This window comes from Dreissena polymorpha, chromosome 3 (genome assembly GCF_020536995.1).
Source record: "Dreissena polymorpha isolate Duluth1 chromosome 3, UMN_Dpol_1.0, whole genome shotgun sequence".
In the NCBI taxonomy this organism is placed as follows: Eukaryota; Metazoa; Mollusca; class Bivalvia; order Myida; family Dreissenidae; genus Dreissena; species Dreissena polymorpha.
Window position 1 is genome coordinate 67,107,308 of NC_068357.1, and position 19,550 is coordinate 67,126,857.

The window sequence follows — 19,550 nt, forward strand, 5'->3', positions numbered from 1 at the left end:
CTGTTGTACAAACGTAAACTCCATCACTTTTCGAATGTTACCTTGTCCCTTTTTCATTCTTATCTGAGTCAAAGACAACAATGCGTTAAACTAGGGACTAGTTTTTCTACCCCTCTAACTATTAAGAGTGGTGTCATTCAAGGTTCTATTTTAGGCCCTCTCTTGTTTCTTATTTATATAAATGATATTGGGTTATTACTAAACCAATCAGACATGGACTTGTATGCTGATGACTCGACACTATATGCTACAGGGGCCAATCCATCAGAAATTCAAACCAACTTACAAAATGATATTTATTCCATACAAAAATGGCGCACCCTCAATAACATGATGATACACCCTAATAAATCAAAATGCATGCTTATTGGCTCAAAACAAATAATTAAGAATATCAACCTTGATCTGAAAATAGATAATAATAATATTTAAAATGTCACTAGCCATTACATTTAGGACTTTATGTTGTCAAACATCTGCAATGGAAAGTACACATTGATAAAACATGCTATAAAATAAGCAGTAAAATAACTCTACTAAAAATATATCAAATTATCTCACTTTTGATATGAAGAAATTATTTCATAATTTATATATTCTAACCTGTTTCGATTATTGTTGTACGATCTGGGGCAACGCTAATAAAACCAATTTAACAAAAGAGAATATTTTACAAAACGAAAGTCATTCTACAAAAGCAAAATAGAACACCATCCAAAGAATTGTTTTTACAGCTTAATTGGCTCTCGTTTAATAATAGACGTAAATACCACACGGCACTATTGATATATAAATGTGTCAACAATCAGACTCCAGTATATTTAAAGAATATTATAACTTTTTCTGAAAATCACAAATATAACTTAAGATCTGCCACCCATATCGATATTGTTAATACCAAAGCGAATGCAGGTTATAAGAAACGAGCTTTTTCATATAATAGCATGGATATTTGAAACAGAATACCAATTGGAATAAGAATGGCATGCTCAATATCTTCTTTTAAAAGGCAATATATAGCACATTTATTTTCTAATCAATAATATGTCATGTGTTGTTGTTGTTGGTTTTTTTTTCTAATCAATAATATTTCATTTGTGTCTGTCTAAAAGGCAAAATGTATGTTATGTATTGGTTTAAGAAAATATTGTTTGAATGTTTTACTTATTATAGACCTATTTATGTATGTTATTTTATGAAGGCCACATTCTAAAAAAGTATTGATTCATCTGCATAATATGTATAATGTGTCATTGTCTTTATGTGTTACCTTCTGTAAATAAAGCTTTTACTATTATTCTTATTATTATTATAATGTGTTATGATATAAATAATATAGTTGTTTTTAATTGCCACATTTGTACGTAATTTTTTATTTAAAAATAATTCAACGTGAAACAAACATGTTTAGTTATTGTTTGACGACTTAGATTGAACACAATTAAAAAAAATGTTCAATCAAAACTATTAAGTACTTTTCATATGAAAAATTCAACTCCCCTTTTGGATGCTTTGATATCTAGATATGTATAGTATACTATTGTCTTTGTATATTTATCATTTTTTACAAACAAAGGAAAATATGTGAGCGCGAATTTCGTAAATAGTTAAAACTACTTTTTCGTGTTGAGTCGGCAACTTCATTGAATTTTCGGTAAACATTCACCCAACAATAACAGAAATTGAAATTTAATACAGATTTATGTGACTGAAACGGAGATTTCTCCTGCATTTTATGACCGCCTAGTGGCTCTTCAGACCCATATATCAATTTTTGGCAGGTTGGCAGCAGACATAACCAGGGTAGTCTGAACAGGTTATTGATATTGCATAAGGGCTGGCGATGTGTGTTTTTCGAAAGCAACACATAATTATAATCATGATGATATATATTTTATTACCGGTCTGTAAATATAGAAAAATAAACAGAATATTTTGTGGTTTTCTGTAACAACGCTTTGTTTGACATTGTATAATAATTAAAGCAAACTTATGACGCAATAAAAAGGAAAATTTAAATAACGCTTACATGTATGTAAATCGGCAAAATATAAAAGCAAGGTGCACGCATAAATTGTCACCGTGTAGTTACTGGTGACAGTCAGACAAAACGTTCGATTGGCCAATATTTATTTAATGTGATTGCACCTTAAATAACATAGCAATAATATACACATGGTAATCAAATATTGGTACAATCGATTCAGAAAGTAATTTTGGAATCACCACTTGGCCGATGAATAACTCTAAAGCAATCATTTCTTGTATAATTGACAAATGCCCCCTATAAACGCTTTGATAGAAGTTATGAGCATTTTACCATGCTAAATCCTTGAAATGCACTAAGTGACCCCGTGACCTAGTTTTTGATCCGACATGACCCATATTCGAACTTGTATTGTTTAGATACAACTTCTGACCAAATTTGGTAAAGATCGGATGAAAAGTATTTGAAATAGAGAGCGGACACGAAAAGTGTGACAGACAGACTGACAAACTTACATTCGGACAGTGCGAAAACTATATACCCCCTTTTCTTCGAAAGAGGGCATAAAAACACCGCGCTTAAAACGTTTGCACTCCCTAAATTAATGTATATACTAACAGTTCTCCCAAACCCACCAAATGATATTATTGACGATATAAAATCAGAAATATTTAAATTCATATGGACCGGAAAACCTGATAAAAAAGCTAACGCAATTAATTCAATCAGTAGAATATGGAGGTTTTAGACTTACAGACATAGATTCATTCCTGAATGCAATCAAATGCAGTTGTGTTAAAAGATATTTAGATAATACCAATACGAGTAAATGGAAATTATTCTACCAGAAAATTCTAAAAACATATCGTGACTCCTTACTCTTTGAATGTAATATCAACAATAATATCTTAGATGAAATTTCAACCAAAAACATTTTTCTATCGAATGTTCTATCGGCATGGTGTAAAGTTACTCAAAATTGAGAAACACAAATAAACAGTAAAATCATTTTATGGAACAATTAAGACATAACAACTAACAATAAAACACTTTTCTATAAACATTGGTTTGAACGAAACATAAAATATGTTGATCAATTGTACGACTACAGAAGAAACGACTTCTATTCTTTTGATAACTTATGCTACATATTCGGAATACCTACAAGTAATTTCCTGATGTACTACACATTGATCAAAAGTATAGCCATACATATGAAAGCTGTTACAAAACAAATAACACACCATGTACTCCAAAATTTTCGTAGAAAACATAATTGCAAAACAAAACAAAACGAACAAAATATTAACACACTTCAAATTAAAAATCCCTACCGAAATCTCTTAAGCTCAAACTAAATGGCAAACCCTTCTTGAAGAAAAATAATTAAATTGGAAACAAATATTTATCATGCCATATACATCAACTACTTATAGCACACTAAGAAATTTTCAATATAAAAACATCCAGAGAATCATGGCTGCAAATAAATATCTTTTTAAGTGCAATCTATCCAATACAAATCTATGTGATATGTGTAGTGAACATATTGAAACAATAAAACACCTTTTATGGGAGTGTAAACATATTCAATCTCTATGGAATCAATTGACAACATTTCTAGAGAAACAACAATTAAATGTTAAACAAATTATCTCTCTTAAACGTCAGTTTAGGGGTAAATACCTTCAAAATACAAGAATTCAATAATGCTGTGAATTACATAATTATATTAATGAAATATTTCATATTCAATATGAAATACAGAAAAACAACACCTACAACGAACTGTTTAATCAATTATTTACAACTGTATATTCAAATTGAAAAAGAAATAGCCCTAACAATAATATATTCAAATTGAAAAAGAAATAGCCCTAATCAATAATACACTTCATATATTGGAACAAAAATGGAAACGCATTAAATTTTCATAACAAGTCCAGTATTCTTTCTAACTACTTCATACAACTCATCCTTATTCATTATTATTCTGTTGTTCTTTGTTTTTCTTTTCTTTTCTGTCTTTTCTTTTTTTTCTTTTCTTTTTTTTTCTTATTTTAAAGAATATATTAGCATATCTTGTATAACATGTTTGAACATTATTGTTGCTACATGGTTTCAATTTGTTTTATGATCACATACATGCTTACATTGTATGTATTATATTGAATAAAAAAATACAAGAAAAAAAGAAAAAAAAGGATTCGTCCAGAGACTGCGACATGCGTAGACATCCGTAGCAAACACAAAGGTGTACGCAATATACGCCAAAGTACTTGCATCTTACCAAGGAAAGGACTACCAGACGTACGTAGCCCTTGAGAAGGAGACTGGCGTCTCCATTGTAGTATAATATAAAGAAGTGAAATTGAAATTTGGTCAGAAAATTTGTTCCCTGGATAGTACAGTTGAGTTCGAAATGGTTTGGATCGGAAAAAAACATGGCCGCCAGGAGGGAGGGGGGCTTTTTCCTTATTTCCAATTGAAAATAAGGTCTTTTTATCTCAAAATTGATAGAGGAATTTCCCAAATTGTAAAATTTTTTTTTTTACTTACTTTGACATATTGGGCATCTTCGAAATTGAAAGCAATGAGCTCTAATATGATTAAGAATGCACCACAATGTGTCTTTTAATACTTCTGCAAAATGAAAAAGACCCTGTTTCAAAAACTTAAAAAAAACAGTCTTCCCAAAATGAGCAGTTAACGCGCATGCAATTCCCAATTTGAAAGGCTAGGGCCTCTTCCCAATTTCCTGATGAAAAGCCCTGATAAAAGACTGTATTTCTTGCATTTTGTACCGATATCTTAAGATTTAAACATAAATAATTAAAAACATGTAAAATCAATGCCAAAATTTAAAGTTGCTTGCAACATAACCATAAACATAAATGCGTTACACATTTTTTGCCAAGAACACTGGCTTATCAAATAAAGTAATATAATTATGATGTATTTCACATTGCCATAAGCAACAACAAAAACCTGTCTGTCTGTTATATGCACTAGTTAAAATTCTTAAGAAAAAGTGTTGTTATTTTTAAAAATCATCTGAAAAAAAGCACCACAAACCGGTTTGTTTAATCCATTAAAGTTCAAATGGGAACAACAAAAAGTCACGTGATCCTGAACCCTGGTGCTGTATCCGAAGAACAACTCGGTCAATTAACTTGGTCATTGGACATTGTAATTAAACAATACAACTCTGAACTAGTCTATGACCAATCACAATACTCTCACACAGTCTTCTAAAGAAAATATTTAAACCAAAATCAGTTCAAAACAGCATAATTTAGTAAACGAATAATCAAGAAAATTTCACTAAACTGATTTTATATTGCAGTTAAAACACATGTTTTCAGAAACTGATAGTTAAGTGCGACAGTGACAGAAGAATATCGATCAATATTAAAACTAAACACACATTAATACTGACTATGAATCAATGAAATACCTAACAGGATAGGACAAAATGTTGGGTATCAATTGCATAATGCAACATGCACCGTTTTAAAAGCAGGAAGCTATTATCCGAATTTCAAAACTTTTACTGATGAAAAGTTCAGGGTCGCATATTATATGACAATGCAGAATTAAAATACAAATATCAACAAACTAGATTTATAAGTATATCACTCAATGAATATATAATTGTATGCGTAAATTTGAATTGACTTTACCAGTATATATTATTTTTTCAGCGATCTGAGGTGCAGAACGTGTTTTCGTTTCTTTTGTTTACATCTTACGCGATACGTACCGAACGAACGACAACTCTCCGTTTTTTCAATGTCAGTTACTCCCGTATAATTATCAAACAAGTAAATCCACATCGTCGGTTACCCATGACTAATTCATCCGTTACTCTCCAGCATCTATTGCTGGAGAGTAACGGAATGAATTAGTCATGGGTAACCGACGATGGGGGTTTTCTGGAAAAAAATCTATCTTTAGAATGTTTCTTACAGAAATTCCTTTATTGGCAAACAGCGTAGACCCTGATAAGACGCCTCATCATGCGGCGTCTCATCTGGGTCTACGCTGGTTGCCAAGGCCTTTTTTGAGGACGCTAGGCACAAATGGGTTAAATAGCTCCGTTAAAGTTGCGGTTAAAGGTTGAAAAAAATAACCAGCCCGGATACTCGACGATTCCATCGGCATAAGTAAATTGCCTCTATTTTAAAAGATAGAATGTGAGCGCAACGCCGGTTTTCTTTTAAAAGAACGTAAATTAAGCTCGTCACAAGCTGTAGTTACGGTATTTAAATTTATTTTGACAAAGGCATATTTAGTGACCGATAACACCTGCCTGATAACATTTAGTTATATCAGGTCAATGGACCACGTGATACCATTTCCGCTGTAACTGTTTGCACGATGAAGTCATACACGCGTCATTTTGATGACATACTTCGTAGACGCGAGGAAGTCTTTTTCATTGAATACTATAAACATATATCCTATTTTAATTAGAATATCTATGCAGAGTTTCCAGATAAATAGAATATTATGCTACTGAGTTGTGATATGAATGTTACCGGTCAGTGATGTGTAGAATTGACAAATCGGCTCGGTAAACTCCCTGATTTGTCAATTCTCCCAATCCCTGACCGATAACATTCATATCACAACTCAGTAGCGTGTTTTTTTTGTAAATCAGCGTTGCGCTCATAAGCGTAGGGCGAGCTGAAGTTATGTTATTTGTGTAGAACAGAACAACACTATATTTCAATCGTGTACATTATACATGCACAGCATGAGGCTATGAAAAAGTCAGTGAAATTCTTGAGTCAAAGTTGGTGTATGCCATAGCATACCTTTTGAATGGGGTAATAACTTCAATGACGGAAGAACACCAGAATAGAAAAACTTCTGTGGAAATCTAAAGAGAGAACTAATACAAAAAACACTGCTGCGGCGTTCGAGTATACCGCTCATAACGAGCAGAGTTTATATCAATTATTGAGCAGTGGTTTCCGCTAAAGTACCGAATGCGGATGTCATTTGATGTTGTTCAACTTCGTCTGCTCAATACTTTTACAGAGATCACTATAAGTAACTCGTATGTCTGGATCAAATGGAAGCATTATCACTTAAGACAAGATTGGAAGTATGTCACCCTCGAGAGAGACAGACGATTTGTACCTTTTTGAAAACTTTTAGAAAACCAATGATACAATTTCAGTCTATGCTAGGCGGGTATTTCTCTGTGTGACCGTTGACCGGTAGCGCGCCAAATATAACATTTCAGTCGAGGTTAGGCGGGTATTTCTCTGTGAGACGGTTGACAGGGTGTGCCCCTGACCACAGACACGTTGTGTTCACCCACTCCATAAACTCATCAAATTCTGGTATAGAATCTATTGCATCGCCGGTAATTATCTCCTGGTCTTTAATAACGCTCGTAAACAGACCGCTGTAGTTTGCACTCCGCCAGAAATCCACAACGTGCCTTCTCATGCCGGATACATCAAGGGTATAACTTTCATCTGAGTCCTTACGGATTGAAAACAAGGACGTGTTTGGTTGTAGTTTGATGGATTCTAACAGATACCAAACTGCTCTTGGTGCGATAACAGAACACACACTTCTACATGCTTGTTCCAGAACAGAGTTCAGCGCACTTACGGATATTTTTTGCTGGTACATTAGTACTTGAAGTCTAAGATAGAGATATGATGTAAAATGTATCATGCTTAACAACGCTCCGAATTCAGTGGGATCTTGCAACTTGTACATTTGTTGAAGTGGTGTACCGGTATTACACATTCCGTTAAATGAGGGGTTTTCCACGCAGGTAACAATAGACGAAAACAGGTCTCGGGTAAGGCTTCTCACTTTGTTCGCAAGAATTGATTTCTTCTCCCTATCGAGGTTGCCAATGAGATTAAGTGTTGGCGCAAAGAAGCTTGATATTACTCCGCGATCTAGAGACATGGCGAGTCTGTCAAGTAGTATTTCTACACAGTTCAACATGTTCTCGTCTGTCCATATCCTTCCATCCACCGATTCAATGGTCCAAAACAGGATGGTTTTCATCATGTAGCTTGATAACCCTTCAGGATCATCTTCATCTTCGAGATGTGTTTTAAATAAGGTTTTAAGGAAGAGGTATGCTCGGATTTGTGCTGGGTTTAAAGATCTTGACAATATCTTCTCCGACTCTGCAAAGGAAATTCGCCACTGATACTCAAAATCTTCACTCTCGTTGTGACCCTTAGCAACAAAACCGCAACCTCTACTGGTCACATGCTCGATCAATGCTTGAGCTGGCCATGCATGTTGCCTGTCCCTATTTGTGAATTCGTGTGCAATGTCCGGCCATTCATACATTCGCAAAGCAGCAACATTATCGATGTTAATAATTCCGTGTTCATCTTCCATACACCCGACTATTGATGCCGAGTTGAAAACATCAATTAAACTCGACGCCACAACGTAATGTTGGCATGTACCCAACTCAAATAACAGTTTCATCTTTACGTGGGTGTTCTTAAGATAAAATGGTTCGTGTTTCTCAAAGGACTTTGCCATGATTTGCATTTTGAAGTAGCCTGGAAAATCCGTTTCTCTCGGGGTGAGCCAAAGACCATTCTCATTGCCAATAGACTCTTTGATAACGTTAATACCTCCATATATATAGAGAATGTCAACATCACTTGCATTTAAACTAGTAACACCCTTGTCAAATACCTGAAATCCTTTTTCTAGGTAAAGGCCGTCCTGCGTGCTACCAAGTAAGACCACATCGTGGACGGATAGTTTCTGCAATACCTCGTGGTCTACCCCGTTCATGCTCCCTATCTCTTTCAAAAGCTCCCTTTTATTAGAATCGGTGAGCCATTTTCCTTCATTTACCGACATGTACTTGTCTGAAGGTAGGTCTGAGAGTTCGGGAACATATTCAAATTTCCATTCCGTTTGGCGGACGTCCGCACACACCTTGCGAATATCGTGGAAGCAATCTTGGTCAAATGAGACACATTTTAAAATCAGATTCCCTCGGTCGTGATTCCCCTGAAAATGAAGTTAAGTTAGTAGATACCTAATGGTTCCGCAACATTTTGGATATAGTGACGTTAAGCATGTAAACAAAGTCTTCATTGAATTCATTTGGATGACTTTGTTAACATGCTTAACGTCACTATATCCAAAATGTTGCGAAACCATTAGGTAAATACTACCTTAAGAATCAAGTTAGCATTTGTTTTTTAGCTCCACTAGCCAAAGGCCAGCGGGGCTTATGTCATGGTCCTGTGTCCGTCGTGTGTGCGTGTGTGCGTGCGTGCATCCGTGCGTCCGTGCGTTAACTTTTTCTTCCAACATCTTCTTCTCCTAAACAACTGGTCCAATTCTGATGAAATTTCTCAGGAATTTTCCTGGGGTGAACCTCTTTCAAATTTCTTCAAATTATGCGCCTGGGGTTAAATTTGACCCTGCCCCGGGGGTCACAAAGATGAAAATGTGCTTATATAAGGCCTATTTTGTGAAAACTTTAAAAATCTTCATGTCCATAACCATTGAGCCTAGGGCTATCAAATTTGGTATGTAATGACATCTAATAGTCCTCTAACAAATTTCTTCAAGTTATGCCCCTGGGGTTGAATTTTACCCTGCCCCGGGGGTCACAAAAATTACAATATGCTTATATAAGGCCTATTTTGTGAAAATCTTCTTGTCCGTAACTATTGGCCCTGGGGCTATCAAATTGTGTATGTAGTGACATCTTATAGTCCTCTAACAAATTTCTCCAAATTATGCCTTTGGGGTCAAATTTGATACTGCCCCGGGAGTCACAAAATTTAACATATGCTTATATAAGGCCTAGTTTGTGAAACTTTAAAAATCTATTCGTCCATAACCATTGGGCCTTTGTAGTGACAACCAATAGTCCTCTAGCAAATTTCTTCAAATTATGCCCCTGGGGTCAAATTTGACCCTGCCATGGGGGTCACAAAAATGAACATATGCTTATATAAGGCCTATTTTGTGAAAACTTTAAAAATCTTCTTGTCCATAACCATTAGGCCTAAGGCTACACAATTTGGTATGTAGTGACATAGTATAGTTATCTACTTAGTTTGTTCAAATAATGTCCCTGGGGTCAAATTTGACCCTGGCCCGGTGGACACAAAATTGAACATTTACTTTAACGAGCATATTTCATGAAAACTTTAAAAATCTAATTGTCCATAACCATTGGTCATATGGCTATCAAATTTGGTATGTAGTGACATCTAATAGTACTCTACCAAATGTATTCAAATTGTGCCCCTTGGGCCAAATTTGATCCTGCCCCGGGGGTCACAAAAATTAACATATGCTTATATAAGGCCTGTTTTGTAAAAACTTTAAAAATCTTCTTGTCCATAACAATTGAGCTTAGGGCTACCAAAATTGGTATGAAGTGACATCTAATATCCCTCTTCCAAATTTGTTCAAATTATACCCCTGGGGTCAAATTTGACACTGCCCTAGGGTCACAAATTGAACATATGCTCATAAAAGGCCTATTTTGTGAAAACTTTAAAAATCTTCTTGTCCATAACAATTGGGCCTAGGGCTATCAAATTTGGTATAAAGTGACATATTATATTCCTATACCAAATGTGTTCACATTATACCCCTGGGGTAAAATTGACCTTGCCCGGGGGTCATAAAATTGAACATATGCTTACATAGGGCCTTTTTGTGAAAACTTGTCAAATCTTCTTGTACATAACCATTAGGCCTAGGGCTACAAAATTTGGTATATAGTTACATTATATAGGAATTTACTTTATTTGATCAAATCATGCCCCTGGTGTCCAATTTGACCCTGCCCCTGGGGTAACAAAATTGAACACATGCATATATAAGGCCTATTTTGTGAACACTTTTAAAATCTACTTGTCCATAAACATTAGGCCTAGGGCTACAACATTTAGTAAGAGGTGACATTGAATAGTCTTCTACTAAGTTTGTTCAAATTATGCCCCAGGTGTCAAATTTTACCCTGCCCTGGGGGTCACAAAATCGATTTTAGCAGCTTATATAGTGCCTATTATGTGAAAACTCTAAAAGTCTTCTTGTCCTTGACCATAAGGCATATGGCTACCAAATTTGGTATGTAGTGACATCTAATAAACGTCTACCAAGTTTGTTCAAATTATGCCCCTTGTGTCAAATATGACCTTGCCCGGGGGTCACAAAATTGAACATACACTTATATGGGGCCTATTTTGAGAAATCTTCTAAACTCTTCTTGTCCATAACCATTGGGCCTAGGGCTACCAAATTTGGTATGCAGTTACATCTTACAGTCCTCTACCAAGTTTGTTCAAATTATGCCCTTTGGGTCAAATTGATCCTGACTCGGGGGTCACAAAACTAAACATTATATACGCTTATATCTTGCTTATTTTTTTAACACTTTTTAATCTTCTGAAGGGATTTACTTGAAATTTGAAATATAAAGCTTATTTGTTCAGTTTTATCTTGTCTTAAGATGGTGGAATGTTCGATATTTGAAATGATTCAACACCAGAATCATAAATAAGCTTCTGTTGAGTTGCTTTTATGGTTTTGTTGACGACAATTCCAGATGTTTACGGCGACGTTAGAATGGGGCTTATTTCAGTCAACATCAATTGTTCATGTCCTGAATTCTTTAGTTTCAGAACTGTAAACTTATTTATTTTTGCGGAAATTATAATTATGTTATTACTGTTTTAAACTCTTTAAATTGTTTTTTTCTCAGAGACACAGAAGAAATTAACTCAACAAATGTGCTGTTTTTTTGTGTTTTGACAGATTGACAGATGGTCTTAGCCAGTGAAGACAAAATTTTTTGTTGAATATGTCCCAAAACTAAACAAGCTACTTACAAAATATGGGGATGGGGTGTAGAGAAATGGCTTTTTATTTTAAAGTTGATCTTTTAAGCACACCTGAGCTATAACTCAGGGTGAGCTATTGTTATCTCTCACAGTCCGTCGTCTGTCTGCCCACAATTTAACATCTTTTTGTCCTTAACCAGCTGGTCACTTTTAACCAAACTTCATATGAAGCAGCCATAAGTTGTGGGACAAAAGTACTGTTTAAAAAACATTGGTAACATGTTCAAGATGGCCACCACTCCCATATTTGGTAAAATTCTTAAGAAATCTTCTCGTCATAAACTGCTGGTCGGATTTAATAATGATTTCATAAGAATGTTCTTTAAGGACCCCAATTGAAAATAATTTCAAGACAATTTAATTCTTTAGAAAACATGGCTGCAGGAGTTCATTGAACTTGCATGTTTAGGCATATGTGCTATATATGCATTTATTCATAGGGAAGTCTTCTCTGAAACCACGGGTTAGAATTCAACAATATTTGGCAGGAAGAATCCTTAGGTGACCCTCTAAAGTTTGTTTAAATTGTGTTGATATCTCAAATAACGTGGTGGCCAGGAGACGGGGCTTATTTTCCTTTTATGTCTATATAGAAAACTTAGAACATATTTTATTGACGCTGTATCAAGTTTGTTCACTGATTGCCCAATTCCATTGATACTAATTCTAAGCTCACCTTTAAGACATTAATTTGTGTTAAATCCGTGTTTCCCATGTGAGAGATTCATGGCCATCATGGCCCTTTTGTTCTGATTGTTTCATTATCCAACTAAAACTTGACAACTGCTAATTATTAATAGCACATGTACATGAAAGTGCTTATAAATGGGGTTGCATGCGTGAACTCAACCCTGTACCAGGTAGGTACTGTTAACTAAGTGCCATTGGTGATGTACAAATATTTTGCATATGTTTAATTATTATTCTACTGTACCATTTTAAAAGAAATTAATAGCTGTCGCAAACAATTGTAAAGCTGTGGCAATACTGTGGTTTCTTCTGACATTTATTTCATGAAATTGTAAATGCCTTGTTTTTGGTGTACTGTTTAGAAGTGTTTGTGTGTTATCACATTTGAGTTGGAAGGGTCTCGTCTGATAGAGAAGCTCCTTGTTGAACATGTGTTTTTTCTCTGTTTTGCTGATAAACATCGCTGAGTTTTGTGCTTGTTTAAAATGAACTTGTTGTCGCGGATTCTGTCATTGTATGCATCAACTCATTTAAACCTGAGACAATTTTGCAGCAGAAGACATTGAATCAATTATATCAAACTGCAGTTAACATGTTTTATATTTTGTTTTACATTTCATTTTACCCGGAAAACATTGTGACGATGTGGGAAACTAAGACATTATGAGCAATTTATCATTTTGTCACAAGGTTTTCACACATTGTCTGCAACAAGACGATGCATAAATACATCTTCATGTACCAAAGAGTTATGTTTGGCATTATGCATTAATGTATGTTTTCTTTTCTATTATAGGTGAAAACACAAGATCTATTAACCCTTATTGACGTTTGAAACATTACATACTTGTGTTATGTGTGTTAATTGGATTGTGAAATATTTTGTGTGATTTTTTGACAATTAATTTACCAGCTGCATCGAAAGAGATTTTGGACTCTTTAAAGAGATATTGCTGGATATATATTTAACCGAGATATTGTTTAACACATGCTTGTGGACTGATGTAAGAGGTGACATGCAATTTGTCTTCGATCATTACACATGTGTAGTTTACATTGTTTCTTATATAAGCAAAGCTCAAAGAGGTATGAGCATACTGATGGATGAAGCATGTAAAGAAGCCAGGCGGGGAAATATGGAACTCAGACATCAAGTAAGACACATTGGAAACAAATTCCTTAACAATGTTGAAGTCAGTGCACAGGAAGCTTGTTATTTGCTTTTACTATTGCTTCTTGCAAAAGCAACAAGGGAAGTTGCATTTATAAAAACATCACCACCTACAGATAGGACATTTTTGCTGAACCCAAAGGAAGCTTGAGAAAACCTACCAGGTAGTTCTACAGACTTACGAAGCAGACAATATCATTAAAAGATATTCCAAAAGACCAAAGTTTCTTGAAAATTGGTGTCTAGCAGATTATGTTTCCCAACTTGAAATTAAACATATATATATTAAAAGTACCTGTACTGAAATGATGCTAAAAACAATCAAGAGACAGGGGTTGATCTAAATGTACATGATGATTCACATTTGAAAGACGTAAATGTAGTCAGAAGAGATACTAATGACCAGAATGTCCTTAGTAAATCATTTCCAGGAGGCAGAATTGAACTAAAGGGTGGTTTTACCATAATTCAAAGAAAACGAAAGAATGTCATAAGGTATGTGCGCTTTTCAAAATAAATTGACAGTGAAATTTTTTACAGGGAAAGACTTATGTGTTTACACCATGCAGAAAAGAAGAATCAGATTTGATATGTGGATATGACTCATTTCAAGCAAAATATATGTCTCTTAAACATTTCATTAAGATGAAGGCAAAAGAATATGAAAAAATGCTGAAGCACTAGACGAAGCTTTTGAAATGGCCAAAAATGATTAAAATAATTTTGATAACTTAGCAACTGGAACGGAGCAGATTAATCAAGATGATGTAGAAGCTGGTAATAAAGACAGTGAATGCTTCATATATTTTAACCCAGATAGGCCAGAAATTCAAAGGCAATCTGACATTGCGCAAGATCTTGGGCTTTCAGTTGCCTCTGTAGACATTAGCACTCGCAAAAAACTTTGCCTCTTTTAAAGTACAGGGAACTTATAAAATCCTTAAATATCAAACAAAAAGTGTTTTTATTCATGTTCTTCAGACTGTTAAAATCAATACAAACAAGCTGCAAGTGTTTTTGTCATGTGGTGCAGGAGTGGGGAAATCTGTACTAGTAACTGCACTGTTTGAAGCATTACAGCGGTGTTTGACTTCAGACCCTGGCGATGATCCAGAAATCTGTAAAGTTCTCCGGTGTGCTCCAACTGGAAAAGCTGCTTTTCACATAAGTGGAGTAACTTTTCATTCTGCATTCAGAATTCCAGCAAGTCAAGGATATAATTATACCCCATTGAGTAGTGACATTTTAAACACTCTGAGAACTAAATACAGGCATCTTGCAATTGTCATGATAGATGAGGTTTCGATGGTAGGAAACAATATGCCCAAACTGGTTAATGAAAGACTGAAGCAAATTAAAGGTTGTGTTTTACCATTTGGTGGAGTGCACATGATTTACATTGGTGACCTTTTTCAGCTGAAACCTGTCATGGATGGTTGGATTTTTGAGAATTTGAAAGCAAACTTTGGGCCATTAGCAACAAATCTATAGAAGGATGATGTTGAAATGCATAAACTTGAAGAGATTATGAGACAGAAAAATGATAAACAATTTGCAGAACTACTTAATAGACTTCGAGAGGGAAAACATACACAAGGTGACATGGATGTGCTAAAAGGCAGACTGAAAAATACCTCTAATTTTGAATATCCAGAAGAAGCTGTGCATTTGTTTAACACAAATGAACGTGTAAATGCTTTTAATGCAAACCTTTACCAGGGTACAAACAGTTCAAAAGTTTCTATCTATGCCTTTGATCAATTCATCAGTGATTTTTCTCCAGCAGTTAAAAAGCAACTTGTTTCCAGAATACCAAATGATTCAACACACACAGATGGGTTGTGCAAAACAGTAGGGATAGCTGAAGGAATAAATTATGACCTGTGTCTTAATCTAGATGTAGAAGACGGTTTAGTCAATGGATCATCATGTACAGTAACAAAGATTGATTACAGACAACACAATACTACAAGACCAAGTATAATATGGGTTGTATTCTACAATAATGAGATTGGTTCAATGTGGCGTGCCAAGTATCATCAACTATATGATAGATCTATAGATGCATCTTGAACTCCTATATTTGACTGCAAAAGAAGCTTTCTGTACCTTAGAAAGATATGTATGAGGGTACAAATTCCATAAAGACAGTAAACAGCAAAGACTGTTCACAAGTCACAAGGAGACACACTAAGTGAAGTTGTCATTGACTTGATTGGAAAGAGAATGTCCCTCATGCACAATATGTTGCTATAAGTAGAGCGAAAACTCTTAAAGGGCTGCATATTTTAGAACTCAATGTAACTAAAATTTCAGTTTCAAAAAAAGTTAAAACAGAAATGACTCATTTACGTGAAAACAAAAAAGTGCAGTTGTGCTACACACCTGTTTACTGCTTGAATCAAACACATTTAACTTGTTTGTTCCAAAACATCCGGTCTCTTAGAAGTCATATGGATGAGTTCTTTGTTGATCCAAATGTTCAAGCATCATCTATACTATGCTTAGTAGAAACATGGCTTACATGTACAGATTTAGGAGAAAATTATTAGCAAACAGGATAGCAGATGTTCAGAGCAGATGGTTTACAAGTCGGTAATACTCGTCGTCACAGAGGTGTTCTTGTGTATGTGAAAGATGACATTTGAGTCACAAACTCTTATTCTGTTACCACAAAAGACATAGAAATGGTCAAATAACTGTTCTGTTTAACAAACAAAGTACCAATGTTGTTGCCCTATATAACTCACCAACTTAATCAGCAAAACACCTCAAAACGTTTCTATATACGAATCTTGCACACAGGCAGGAAGAATGTCTCATTATACAAGGTGATCTGAAAATAAACTTGTACAAAAATGAAGATATGTCGAACTTTATGCTAAACATATGGATGCAAACAGCTTGAGAAAAAACCTACACATTCATCTGGATCATTGATAGATCACGTTTATACAAACATGAAACTTTATTGTTCTGATGTTATAGATAGTGTTTGGTCGGACCATTGTATAGTATATGCTACAGTTCCTTATACAGAATAAACAGCCACTATTGTATTTAAAACAATAAATTGTATAATTTTAAACTAGTCAAACAAACTGCAATATTAAAAGTTAAGATAGCATTTCAGATTTGCTGTGGGCGGGGCTTTTTGCTTTATGTGGGATTAACGTTAATCTTATTTTTTTCTATTTGAAGGGGGGTTCTGAAGATTTAAAGAGATAAAATGGTTAAGAATTCAAACATATTTTATTTTTTTATGAATTACATCATTTTATCATTTACAAACAGATTGCAAAAAAGATGTGTTCAAAACAAACCTAAAATCAGAGAAATAAGTGATTTTAATCTTCAACACCGAAAACGAAAGGAGAATCAAACCTAAAAAATATATATCTACAAATATAATATTCTACCAACGATCACCATGTTTATACCGTGACTGCCGCTAAGTATACTACTTGCAACCTATCAGAGAATAGGTCAGATACCTTATTTCAATATATGGAAATCATAGTGTTTTTCAAAAGCAAACATGACAGGTAACCAACTTCAGATGGAGAAAGTAAAGGAAAATTAGTTCAAGCTAATGGTTTGTCATATCTATTTTAACCTCACACCATATGCAAAAAGTATTGCCATGATGGCAACATCTTGATGAATTATAATGTTGATTGTTTGTCTCATGACCGTTTACTTTGTTCAACAACCAACCTCTACAAGGTTTTCCTTCCTACTTCTTTTCAGCGTTTCATGAATATTGACAAATTTGTAATTTTATATTTCCTCAGACAAATATTTTCTTTGAACAATAAACTTTTTCACCTGGTTTACAATCCTGCTACACTCACTACTGCCTCAAGATTGGCGCGTAAAGTTCAGGTGCTCTACGTAATTCGGTATTTTGCATGTCATGAGCTATATAAGTAACAGCCACTTTAAAACCTACAAATACTTTTTGGAGTTTTGGAAAGAGACTTATAATTGAAGGAAGGAACTTTAATTTATCTCGTAGAACTTGCATATATTTGGTTTTCAGCATATACAAATATGTGAAAGAGAAAGAACAACGATATCTTTTGGACAGATACATATACCTACGTTATAAGCAAAGGACCTGTTTGACATTTCGTGGACTTTTTAGTCTTTTTAGTTAACACCGTAGTAACGTTTACCATATATAAAAATGCTCAGCCTTCCAACTATCAGCCCCCAGTGGGATGAGGGGGAGAGAGAGAAAGTCACATGCATGAGTACATTTCAATCCATGCACATTGCCCCCTTTTCACAGAAAAATATGTGGAGCGATACAGGGCCATCATGGCCCTCTTGTCTTCGAATTACGATGTTACCGAAGCTTGTGTAAAGGTGAAGTTACGTCCTTTTCGAAAAAAAGCGGCGATATAAAGGTGAAGTTACGTCCTTTTCGAAGAAAGCGGCGATATAAAGGTGAAGTTACGTCCTTTTCGATGAAAAAGCGGCGATATAAAGGTGAAGTTACAACCTTTTCGTAGAAAAGCGGCGATATAAAGATGAAGTTACAACCTTTTCGAAGAAAAGCGGCGATATAAAGGAGAAGTTACGTCCTTTTCGAGCTACTCTAAAACAGAATTAGGTGTAAAGCAATTGCGGAAATATCGTTACATATAAGAATGTGCAGATTGAATGGGTATAATTCACATGTAACAGTTTATTTTGTAGTGTCAAGACATTCATCCTGTACCAAAAACATCACTTTATTTTATGTTCCTGCTGCAAATAATTCGAAAACAATCTCGATCTCGTAAAAGATTATATATTCTTTGTTAACAGACGTTTTATGTTAACGACAAAAATGCAAACGCTTTCAAAACAATACTTGATTATTTCAGTATTATATAAAATGTCGTTTACAAACTCAAAATTTGGCGGAAGAAATGTGTGGTTTGGGAAAGAGTAAATCGACTGGTTTGGAAAGTAACATTTTGGTAAAGCTTATTGTTGTTTTTTTTGTTATTGTTTTTTTTCCGTTTCGGTTTCGATCCATGAAGCTGGAGCTATATGTGTGTCCTTTTAGAACGAACCCGAAGTACATGTATTGAATTTCTTTTTAAGAAAAAAACACACACACACACAAGTTTAAACACAGTTATCCCTTTTGCAATTTGCAGCAAACGTCTTTTAATCAAAATCCTCAAATTGCAAATAGCCATATAAAAAACATGTATACTGTTTTATACACCTCTAGCATCTAAAAGCTTTGTCACAAAAGAGGGAGATTGCTCCTTGCGAGCAATTTCTCCTTTTGTCTCAAGGTTTTTCAAATGCCACAAGAATACGCAAAAATGTATATAAAGGCTCGAAACAATAAATTTAAAAATATGCACCATATACGAGGTCTTAGGGATATAAAGAAGTACCTCTTTACCAAACGACACATTTGGAACTGTTCCAATTTGAAAGAAATTGCAGACGACAATAAAATGTGTTATGAATATGAAGAAATATATCTGGTGGAGTATAAATCATTGTGATATCAGAAAAACTTGCTCAAAATGAGCAATTTCTCCTTTTATCACAATGATTTCTAGAGTCGTCTGCAATACACTCGTAAAATCTCGTTACTTTTTGGGAAAAGGATAAGAGTCTTGATAACATTCTGCATACAAGTGCATATAGCGCATATCATATCAATTAAAGAAAAAATAAATAGAGACGGAGCAAATTCAAAAGATAAGAGGGGTTTTATTTTATCTTCCTGATCTGTGTTATAAACCGTTCACATCTTTTAAATAATGGCTATAAGTTATACATAAACTTATCAAAATACATTAAGAAA

The 19,550-nt window shown here is 34.5% G+C and overlaps 2 protein-coding genes across 9 annotated transcripts in view; both read right to left on the reverse strand.

Annotated features, from left to right (window-relative positions):
- Nucleotides 1–2,982: 2,982 nt before the first annotated feature.
- LOC127874575 (uncharacterized) overlaps nt 2,983–19,550 on the reverse strand; it is a 207,673-nt gene continuing 191,105 nt past the window's right edge. For 5 of the 8 annotated variants that reach the window (XM_052418965.1, XM_052418969.1, XM_052418964.1 and 2 more), the window contains one exon: nt 2,983–9,007. In XM_052418965.1, coding sequence (XP_052274925.1) covers nt 7,238–9,007 — 1,770 coding nt within the window. In that variant the 3' untranslated portion in view covers nt 2,983–7,237. Of the gene's footprint in view, nt 9,008–16,479; nt 18,333–19,550 lie in introns of all 8 variants that reach the window. The other 3 variants (XM_052418970.1, XM_052418971.1, XM_052418966.1) reach the window with 2 other exon arrangements.
- LOC127874580 (uncharacterized) overlaps nt 2,983–19,550 on the reverse strand; it is a 194,855-nt gene continuing 178,287 nt past the window's right edge. Inside the window, exon 2 of the mRNA XM_052418975.1 lies at nt 2,983–6,899. The gene's annotated coding sequence lies outside the window, so the exon portion shown is untranslated. The remainder of the gene's footprint in view (nt 6,900–19,550) is intronic.